The sequence below is a fragment of the Sinocyclocheilus grahami genome, unplaced genomic scaffold (assembly GCF_001515645.1).
Source record: "Sinocyclocheilus grahami isolate Dianchi unplaced genomic scaffold, SAMN03320097.WGS_v1.1 scaffold21.1, whole genome shotgun sequence".
NCBI lineage: Eukaryota > Metazoa > Chordata > Actinopteri > Cypriniformes > Cyprinidae > Sinocyclocheilus > Sinocyclocheilus grahami.
Genome location: NW_015505200.1, coordinates 4807109 through 4817195, shown reverse-complemented (window position 1 = coordinate 4817195; position 10087 = coordinate 4807109). Strand labels below are relative to the sequence as shown.

At 35.2% G+C, this 10087-nt stretch overlaps 2 protein-coding genes and 1 long non-coding RNA gene across 5 annotated transcripts in view; 2 read left to right on the top strand and 1 right to left on the bottom strand.

Annotated features, from left to right (window-relative positions):
- Nucleotides 1-2600: 2600 nt before the first annotated feature.
- On the bottom strand, nt 2601-5491 carry LOC107557446 (peroxisomal biogenesis factor 19-like). Its single transcript, XM_016240866.1, has 8 exons — nt 5405-5491; nt 4898-4989; nt 4576-4738; nt 4393-4478; nt 3611-3781; nt 3278-3436; nt 3023-3067; nt 2601-2943 (listed from the first exon to the last, which is right to left on the bottom strand). Exons 1-8 carry the CDS (start codon nt 5463-5465, stop codon nt 2857-2859), a joined length of 864 nt encoding a protein of 287 aa, XP_016096352.1. The 5' UTR covers nt 5466-5491; the 3' UTR covers nt 2601-2856.
- A 1191-nt stretch (nt 5492-6682) lies between these two features.
- Nucleotides 6683-7387, top strand: LOC107557484 (uncharacterized). Its single transcript, XR_001605399.1, has 3 exons — nt 6683-6772; nt 6847-7057; nt 7133-7387. It is a non-coding gene; the product is annotated as an uncharacterized lncRNA (long non-coding RNA).
- A 146-nt stretch (nt 7388-7533) lies between these two features.
- The window catches only part of LOC107557423 (ELAV-like protein 1), a 7845-nt gene continuing 5291 nt past the window's right edge, over nt 7534-10087 (top strand). The window contains exons 1-3 of one of the 3 annotated variants that reach the window (XM_016240850.1): nt 7558-7636; nt 8791-8803; nt 8958-9017. In XM_016240850.1, coding sequence (XP_016096336.1) covers nt 8982-9017 — 36 coding nt within the window. In that variant the 5' untranslated portion in view covers nt 7558-7636; nt 8791-8803; nt 8958-8981. Of the gene's footprint in view, nt 7637-8790; nt 8804-8957; nt 9018-10087 lie in introns of all 3 variants that reach the window. The other 2 variants (XM_016240843.1, XM_016240856.1) reach the window with 2 other exon arrangements.

The following is a 10087-nucleotide window of genomic DNA, read 5'->3' as shown; positions in this document are numbered from 1 at the left end:
GTACTATTCAACATAGTACTAATAGAAAGGCAATTAAAACTGTCCGTTTGTGTTCTGTCTTCAAAATATTTGAGTAATGTAAAGGTCATGCATATATATATATATATATATATATATATATTGTTTTCTTTTATCCTTTGTTACCCTGGCTTTGTATATGTCGTTTAAAGCATAATAATAATAAAAAAACAAATAAAAAAAACATGAAAACGCACACTTTGATTCTGATTCTAATAAAAACAAAGCTTGTTTTGTTATAAATGTAATTTATTTTCTTGGCAAATTCTATATCCATAAATGTAAATTCACCAACAACAAACCAATTTCTTTTTTTAAGAATTTTAAATGCATCTTAATACTATTTAATCCTCTGTAAACAAGAAAGTGAGAAGAACAACCTCAATTTGTAATGACTTTAATTTGTATACTCTAATTGAAATATAAATTTATATCTTACCCTCAAGTTTTTGTTTTTTTCCCCCTTTCTTCCAATTTTTATTTTTTCTTTATCTTTTTATTCTTTTTTGTTCTGTATGTTCAGATGACATTGTACATATTGTTGATAAATGTTGTGTACTCTATACAAAGTTGTATATCTTTAATGTCATCTTTGTGATGTTTGCATTCATAATAAAAAACAACAACAAAAAACATGAAAAAGCATTTTTAGTAGTCGGTAATTTAAAAGACCATTTTCAATAAACCGAAATAAAAATCATGAGTAAATAATTACTCAGTAAATAATAGTTTATGGTATTGTTCCTTGTTGCTATTTTAGTCATTTTATTATTAGTGCCACTACATATTATCACAAAATATACTAATTTGTTTCGTGATCTCCCCGTAAATCTAGAAGAAAAAAAATCTTATTTTACAATTCTAAATGTTAACACTAGTGTCGCAACATTTACACTTTTCATCGGAACTTCTCGTTCATAATTGGATGTCACAATACATTTTAATGTTTACCTAATCATTAAATTAAGACATTGATTATTTGAATTAAAAAAATAAATAAATAAATAAAAAAACATACAAATGCTATATCTAATTATTTTTATGATATATTGCTATGTGCATAAAATTATGTAAAATTGATTAAAATACATAATTAAAATTATGCAATTAAATATTCATAACACAGGGGTGTCTTGCAGAGTTTAGCTCCAACTTTGGACACCCTTCATTACAGAACCGAACATTTACCTACAAATATAGAATATATATAACGGCCATAAACACATCAGAAAAAAAAACTAAGTCATCTTAATAAAGTGATTATAAAAGAAAGTGTTAAAGCCATAAAAATGGTGGGAAAAATTGTAAAAAATTTGATTTTTTTTTTTTGAAACAAAAAAAAAGATACATGATATAAAATTTTATATATATATATATATATATATATATATATATATATATAAGACAACTGGGTGTAGAGTGGTGTTACTGATATGTAGTAGGAATAAAATTGGTCAGGTAAAGAATATAAAACATTGTAAGTTTATAACATTTATTTAGATTTTTGACAATTGTTCAGTTCTTTCATTATATAGTGAGGTATGACAAGACCAATGAGCTGTACATTTTAGGGAATACAGGATAAAGAATATTGATGAGCTAATTTAAGTGCTTGGGTGTTTGAGCAACCCCTGAGTGTTACATATTTTTGTCCACCTCATCCGCACGCCCATTCCATCCTTCTCATAATCTTTATATTGGCCACATAATCCCATACCATACGGACATATAGCCAATGACGTGTCAAGAAAGCAAACTGATAACCAATTCCACATTTGATCCTGTGAAAGGATTCCATTTCTAACCTGTTTGCATAAAAGATCCATATAAACATCCCCTCAAAAGCTTTGACCACAAACTTTAATCCACTTTTGAGGTATCCTGGGATTTAACATGATGTTCTTTAAATGTTAATACAGAGTATTCATTTTAAACTACGAAACAATATTCTTGTATTCTTTCAATATTCAAGGCAAATTAGGACTATTGTGATAATAGCACATCACAAAGACACACCACCATAGGAATGATGGGAATTATTTAAATTTACATGGCAACCCTCCAAACTGCTCTATATGCAGATAGATATAGTAACCATTAGAAGACAAAGGGAGAGAGAATTATTCTACTCAATTACAAATGCAGTCTACGGGTCAAAGAATGATGTTATGGATGTATTATAAGCCTGCATCTGAAGTGTCTGCAGTTAGTTTTTTTTTTTTATCTATGAGATCCATTTTGGTCACTGATTAGTTGTCAAATCACAGAAATAGTACAGTATATATGATATAGTGTGATAATAAATGGACATTATGCTGTAAATTAAAATAATTTCAATAAATTCATCAATCTAATGGAAGCTATTAACAGACCCTGACCATTCTTCTGAGATTTAAAAATAGAATTAAACCAATCAAACCGTAACTACCTTTGCTGTCCATTTGAGCTCCACGTATTTGTCTCTACTTCTTCAAAATACAATCCACCGCAATACTTGTCAAATGTGCTTGAAGTAAAAGTGTAAAACCTTTACAAAATTCAGAAAACTTTGATTTTTACCAAGCTGTCAGCACACTGAGATATCAAATTTCACTCAAAACATTACGAGCTGCTCTACAGTGAGGACAGCGAACGGATTAGGGATGAATATGAAAAGAACCTCTGTGCATAGAGAACTACAAAGTAAAATTAATGTCGTGAACGCTCACAGTTTCAGTGCAGACACAAAAGCAAACTCCTTTAAAAGGGGAGCATGATCAACTGTGTCCAACTCAGGTTCAGATAATTAGCTCCAAATTGTATCGTTTTCAAATGTACATTAATTTAACCTCATTGAGATCACATGATTGAGCACTGCTCTGGTCCTGGGACTCCTTGCGCTCCAGGAAGATGCAGAGATTCTAGGTCAAAATTCAAGCCAGGAGGCTGAAAATACAAGAGATTGATTGATGATGTAAATATAGCATAACTGTTATTTGAAAAAAAAAAGAAAGAAAATACTCACTGCCTCTCCAGCAAGCTCTTTTGGAGGTTGACCCAAGTCTTGCAGCTGAGGGGTAAGACATTATTTCCATGAACAAAAATATTAATAGTGCTGTTATTGAAAGGTTCTATTAAGTAATATTATGTTTTTTTAAGTAAAAAGGGTACAAGAAAAATGTCATTTAATTCATGCATTTATAAAAAAAAATCATTACAAAAAAATCAGTAAGCAGAATAAAAAGGTGACCCTAAATTATTTTTAAAAATTGCTTTCTACCTTCTGCATGAGTTCCAGAATGTTTTCAAACGTGCTGTCTTTGTCTCCATCTTTCTCAAATTGGCTGCATATTTCTCCCATTATTTTGTACTGTTGCTCATATCGCACAAACTGGTCTGTGGGAAGGGATTGCTTGTTGCTCTCCAACCATCCAGGGTACTAAATGCAAATTGCATCATATTAGTACTTTGTTCCCTCCAAATATTAAATGGAATGTGTTGGAAGATTTTTTTAAAAGAAATGTTTAATTAATGGCAGGCATATACCCGCTTCACTGGGACCAGAACAGTAGGACAGTGATTAGGAGTCATACAGATGCTGTAAACAACTCACCTTCTCTGTTATCTCTTTAAGAGAAGGGTATAGCACTTCTTTAGATAAAAGGTTCTGCATGATGGACTGCATTATTGGGAGAATATTGCCATCATCTCCTCCCCCCCCATTTTCATTCAATCCCAGGTTCTCTAAGGTCTTTACCAGATCATCTCCAGCCAGCCCTGCACTCTGCATTTAAAATTATGAATGTTCATCACATTTCTTTACACATCTTCTGACATACATTACCATTTAAATGTTTGAGGTCGGAAAGAAAAAAAAAAAAGAAGAAATTAATTAAAACTTAAATTCAACAAGGACGCTTTAAATTAATAAAACCTGACAGTAAAGATCAAATACATGCTGTTCTTTTGTACTTTTTGTTCATCAAACAATCCTGAAAAACAATCATGGTTTTCACATAAATATTAAGCAATATTGATAAGAATAAGAAATGTTTCTTGGTCATCAAGTCATCACATTAGAATGATTTCTGAAGGATCATGTGACACTGATGTCTGGGTTAATGGCTGTTGAAAATGTAGCTTTGACATCATAGGAATAAATTACCATTTAAAACAATTAAAGAAAACTATTATTTTAAATTGTAATATTTCACAATATTACTGTTTTTACTGTACTTCTGATCAAATAAATTGAGCCTTTGTAAGCATAAGAGACTTATTTCAAAACATTTTTAAAAAATCTTACCAACCCCAAACTTTTGAATTGTAGTTTATCATTAAAACCACTATTTCCTTCAATTACATTCCAATAGGAGAAATTCCAAGTGGCATTACCTGCAGGTTGTCTGCATTTTTCGCCAAACCACTAAGGGTATCTTTAAGACAGGATGTGAACTCTTGTTGTGAAGCTACATCTGTGCCTAAACAAAAAAAAAAAAAAAAAAAAAAAAAGTCAAAACATTTGGAAAATACAAATACATCCAACATTTATAAAGTGCTCCATTTCAGATCACTCACCTACTTTACCTGCTGCCTCAGAGAGCTTATGAAAATGCTGTATTAGGTCAGGTTCTTCTTGCGCTAACTCAGCCATGGCCTTCTCCCACTCCTCACGTGCTTGATTGGCCATCTCACCATCAAAGAGAGACTCAAAGAACTTACTGTCCTCCAACAGAGGAGGCTGAGGATGAAAAGAACAGAAAACAAATACATTAACCAGCAGCAATGATGGAACCAACTCTGTAGAACTGCAAGAGTGCCTAGAAAATTATGGAAAGATAATACAATGTTATTCTGATCATTTTTTGGCTTGATTTCAAAATGAAAATGTGTTTATTACCTTCTCATCACTTGTCGTGCTTGCACCAGGGGCAGTGGGGGCCTCAGGGGCCACAGGAGGCACATTGGTCTTGTCAAAATCATCAAGAGCACCTGCAGATGAGGAAACACTTACACTGGAGTACCAAGGTATATATGTTTTGATGGCATGTAATGTGACTGATGCAAAACTAGCTAGTGGTCCAGTACAAACACAGCAGCTCCGATAATGAGCTCCGTTTAGATACAAAACCTGGTTGGACATAACTGACAAATTTTTATGTGACTATACAAAAGACAGAGTGACGATCTCTAATTAATTAACTGATGCACATCTAATGTTTTCACGTTACAAAAACTTCAATCACTGTGACAAGCGCAAGCACCAGACCAATAGCATAGCAGCAACTGCACTGTGACAACCGCTGCCTAAACGCTAGTTCACTAAACAGTAACTTTATTAAAGGGTAAAACATTTGCACATTATAACTGTGGATACTTTCATATTTAAGCCATCCTCAAACCTTACTGTCTAATAACTCGTCCAGTTCACTGTCTGCGGCACCCTGATGTTCTGATGCTGACGCCATCTTGCTTCTCAATGACAAGAAATGCAAATGTGTCGCAAAATAATGACGTCCAATAAAAACAGCTTTGATGTTTTTATTTATTTGGCATTTATCAGATTGCAACATAAATGTAACATTTTATATTAAAAATGCTACAAATGTAACAATTGCGTTCGTTTTCAAAAATAATTTAAATTTCAATAATTGTTATATCATCATCATGCTTGGTGATTACCGGTTTTCTTTTTTTTATGCGTTTTGAAGCGCCATTATTCTTAATGATTAATTAATGTGTCCTAAATCTATCTATCTATCTATCTATCTATCTATCTATCTATCTATCTATCTATCTATCATATACATATTTGAGTCTATTACCTTGCCCTTCATACATGGTTTTAATGGTTTATTTATTTGGTCCAGTGCCCCCTACTCGTTAGTTAAAGGAGTCATATGATGCTTTTTTAAAGATCATTATTTGGTGTAACAGAATATGTTGACATGCTTTAATGTTCAAAAAACACATTATTTTTCAAATACTGTACATTATTGTAGGTCCTCTATGCCCCGCCTCTCTCATTTTTAGTCGTCATTGATTATTCTCTTTTTTTTGTAAAAAAAACAAAACCGTTGACATTACTAAATATAATTAGTTGTTTGAAGTATTCAGACGAAATATTGAATCCAGTGATTATGTTAACAGTTAACTAGAGATAGTTTAATGTGTTAAGTTTCTGTAAGGGGGAGGAGCCCCGTTCGAACACGTTTGAGCAGTGAGCGCGCGATCTTTGAAGATTCTGGTTGATGTCCCTTCCGAAGTTTTGTATGGTTTCGATTTAAATCCGTAAAGTCCGCTTTCACATTAGTAGTGTTTTACCACTGTTGAAGTTGAACTGGACTGAGGAGAGACTGATAGAACTGATTATTTCGCGTTCACGCGAATCGATTAAGGCAGAACCATGTTGGCTTTAACGAGAAGAGGTTTCAGAATTTTTATCAAGATTGCTTCTCTACAAATAATTGAATGGACAGTGGTGTTCATATTTGTATATTTCTTGTCTTTCAGTTTGTGTATCTTCTCATTATTGTGTGGTGCATTTTGGGTACTACTGCGGCATTGGCATATACTAATAAAGGGAAGGTAATAGGAATTTTATGTTATTTGGCTATATAAAAGTGAAGTGTATTTCACTGAAATGGTTTTGACATTAAACATCTTTTTTTTTTAGCTTGATGTAGACTTGTCTCCCCTTAAAGATGTGTTTCAGAACTACAGTGGTAACAGCCAAGATCCTGATACCAAAGCAGTGAATGCCCTTCAGCGTGAGGTATTTGCACAGAAATCTCCAGGATTTCTATGTGTTTTTTGGCTAAATCAGATTGTTTCACTTTTTTGTTACAGTTGCAGTGTTAAGAACTACACAGACTGGTTGGAAACACCCTGGTTTATTCATAGTGGGAAATACGAAGTTCCTCTGAGCTGCTGCAACAAAAACTTTCACTCCTGCAATGGGACTTTAGACTCACCCCAGGGCTGTCAAATTAAACTTGAGGAGAATTTACTGCTTGCAGTGCACATCATCATTATAATATCTTTAGTGGTTCTCTTTTTGGTTTGAATTATAATTAATTTATGCCCTGATCTTTTACAAGATTTCTAATGTTATCTCTGACCTTTCTGTCTTCAGGTAATTTCTTGGATTATAGTGGCACAGCTAGTGAGGCATCAACCCCCACAAGAGTATCAAATCCTGGACCAAGAATAAAAACGCACTTATGGAATTAAATTCTTGTGATTTTTCTTCTGAATGCTTGCACATTATATATATATATATATATTATTGTTGATTACTTTGATGATATATCATTCCGTTCAAACTCGTACAAACTAGTGTCTCTTCACAATACCTGTTCTTCTAGAAATATTTTATATGCACGCACAGCAGGGGCGTTTTACTTTTACACAATAAAACTGATACAATCGAATAAAATGCCTGACTTTATTATTAGTGACTTGATCTGAGGAATCTGAATGGATTCTGAAAGTGGGAGGGGTTAAAACGTCTGCTTCCTTTGCAGAGTTCCCTTGTGGTGTGTTTTTGTGTCACGAGAGCGCAGCGCCAAAAAGCCACGTTTTGCTAAAGCTCCGCGTGCGTTCGTTCTACTGCAGAATTGGAGAGACGTTGAAGTTGGTAAGGCGCCAGATATACATTTAAACGTTTGATTTTGTTATATTGAACTTGTTTATTAGCATTTAGTAACGTTTATAAGTGTATTCATTGTTTGAGGCCTTGGCTTTAATAGGGTTAGGCCCCTTAGCGCAGCCTGCTCGAGTTTGAACTCGAGAGTTGCATGGGATTTACAGAGCGAGTCGTCGCGAAAATATGGGGACGGTGTGTTGGGAACGAGGCCTCATGTTGTGTGCTATTTTATTCTTCGAACTATTTTTGAATCGATGATTCTTTACCAGCATGCTGTGTAATGCCGCAAGGTTGTTGTTCTGTAGCTAAGATACGGAACCGTAACAATGGCGAGGTAATCTAGACAAGCATGACCGGAAGAGCGATGTTCTGCTGCGGGGTAGTTGTAAATTTCACGCCCCCACGACTAGGCAGAATTACAATGTATTTTATTCATTTATTTTCCAACAGCCTACGAATGTCTGAATAGTGTAGTCAGTATTTATGGCAGTAGTATATTTTGATAAGGTTAATAAGCTCCACCGCCCTAATATATGTTGAATGAATGAATGAATGAATGAAATTTATGAAACGTGGGAATTTCTACGGAACTGTCCCCTGAACAGCTGTTCTTCGACCTCTATAATATCAATTAGTTGTAACAAATTTTTTGTATTTTATTTTTTTACAAGTCAGTTTCCGTATGTCGGATTAGAGTTAATCGGCCATTTTGTGTTAAAATGTGTTTTTTAATCATTATTATTACTTGAGCAGGCGAAAATAGTTTCACATAATAAGGTAGATTTTTATGATATGCTGATTTGTTTAAGAATATAATTAACAGTGAAACATTTTTTAATTTTTGGGTGAACGGTACTTTTATGAATAGTGCAGTTCAGGAAGGTTTGCTTTTAAACTCTTAAGGTAGTATTTACACTGTAGTATTTTAATTCTTGGTGTTTTCCTTTTCCATTTCTGAAAACAAAAATAAAGGTGTTTAAAATAAAATGGTTTACATTGTAAAGTAATGTAACAAGTACAGCATGTATATAATATCATCCCAGAGATTTTGTGAAGGCGGGACAGACTCAAAGTGAGGTGCTAAAAATACACGCTGAAACTACACCACTCCTAACGGACGATGGTTGTTGTTCTTTTTTCCACAGATTATATCAGAAGGTGGCTCATCTTATCTTTTTGCTCTTCACTTATTTTAGTTCATTTATTTTAGTTTATTTATTTTACTCTGAACCCCCAAACCTGCCTTTGCCTTCCCTACCACCCCTTGTCAGCGTGTATTTTTATTACCTTATTTTGTTTTTGGTATCTTCAGAGTCGGGATCTGTGACGGCTCTTCATGGCAGTCAGAAGGGGACACGTTAGATACTTAAAAGTGAGTAGAATTTGCGTCCATCAGGGACTGAATGTGGAATGGTTTCAACCATTTATTTATCGTTACATTGAATCTGTAAGCGGGAGTTAGTAGTGCTTAGTAGAGCCCAACCAATATATCGTTTTGCCGATATTATCGGCCGATATGAGCCTGTCGCTAGTATGTCGGTATCGGCGAATATGCGGCCGACATGACATTTTTAAAAACATTTTTTACAGAACATATAATGCAGATAAAATGGTGTAATTACTTTGTCCAGCAGAGCGTGTTCCATTGTTTGCTACTGGCGACCTGGATGAAACGCATTAAAGCTTAGTCTATGGAAACCATTGAAATTTTGAACGGCCATATCTCCGTAACGGCGCGGAGAATCTGCACCAAATTCGGGGGATCCCTTCAGCTCGAGGAACCCTCTCGAACGCAAATCGAGTGTACGTCTAGAGGGCCGCTTTCGAATGAGACCACCCCTGTGTCAATAGCCCCCGGGGTTCGGGAGTTACGGGTGGTTAAATTCGCGGTCCAGCTCCGACCAATCAAGCGATCCCGGGGGGCTACCGACGTGCGGAGGGTGGCATTCGAGAGGGATCTTCCAGCTGAAGGGATCCCCCGATTTTGGTGGAGATCCGCCGGCACGTTCGCGAGATGGTGACACCAGTCAACACTTTCACTTCAGTAAGGAGGTCTCTTGTTCAGGCAGCAGCATTCAAGCGTGGTCTTACTCGACCGTAAGTGGACTTCACATGAAATTCCGCCATGATTCCAGTTCCAAGGGAACGTACATGTTACTTTCAAAGGGCATTAACGCGAGACGTGAATTTATATTGTATTTATTTACAGAGGTATATTATGTCACACTTCTCTAGTAAGTTTTGTCTGTGTGTGAAGATGGTAGTTCAAATCCGTGAATGAATGTTCCGAAGTGAAATAAACTTCAACGAAATAAAGTTGAATGGAGCCGCTTTCGAATGAGACCACCCCTGTGTCAATAGCCCCCGGGGTTCGGGAGTTACGGGTGGTTAAATTCGCGGTCCGGCGCCCCCTGGGGACTCGCGGAGGGGGTCGTTCGAGAG

Excerpts from the sequence above, each read along its gene's own strand:
- LOC107557446 (XM_016240866.1), bottom strand. The coding sequence starts at position 5,465 with ATGGCGTCAGCATCAGAACATCAGGGTGCCGCAGACAGTGAACTGGAC. Across the intron at positions 3,068-3,277 it reads TTCTGGAACTCATGCAGAAG|CTGCAAGACTTGGGTCAACC; the intron begins GTAGAAAGCAAT and ends CTTACCCCTCAG. Across the intron at positions 2,944-3,022 it reads AAGAGCTTGCTGGAGAGGCA|CCTCCTGGCTTGAATTTTGA; the intron begins GTGAGTATTTTC and ends TTGTATTTTCAG.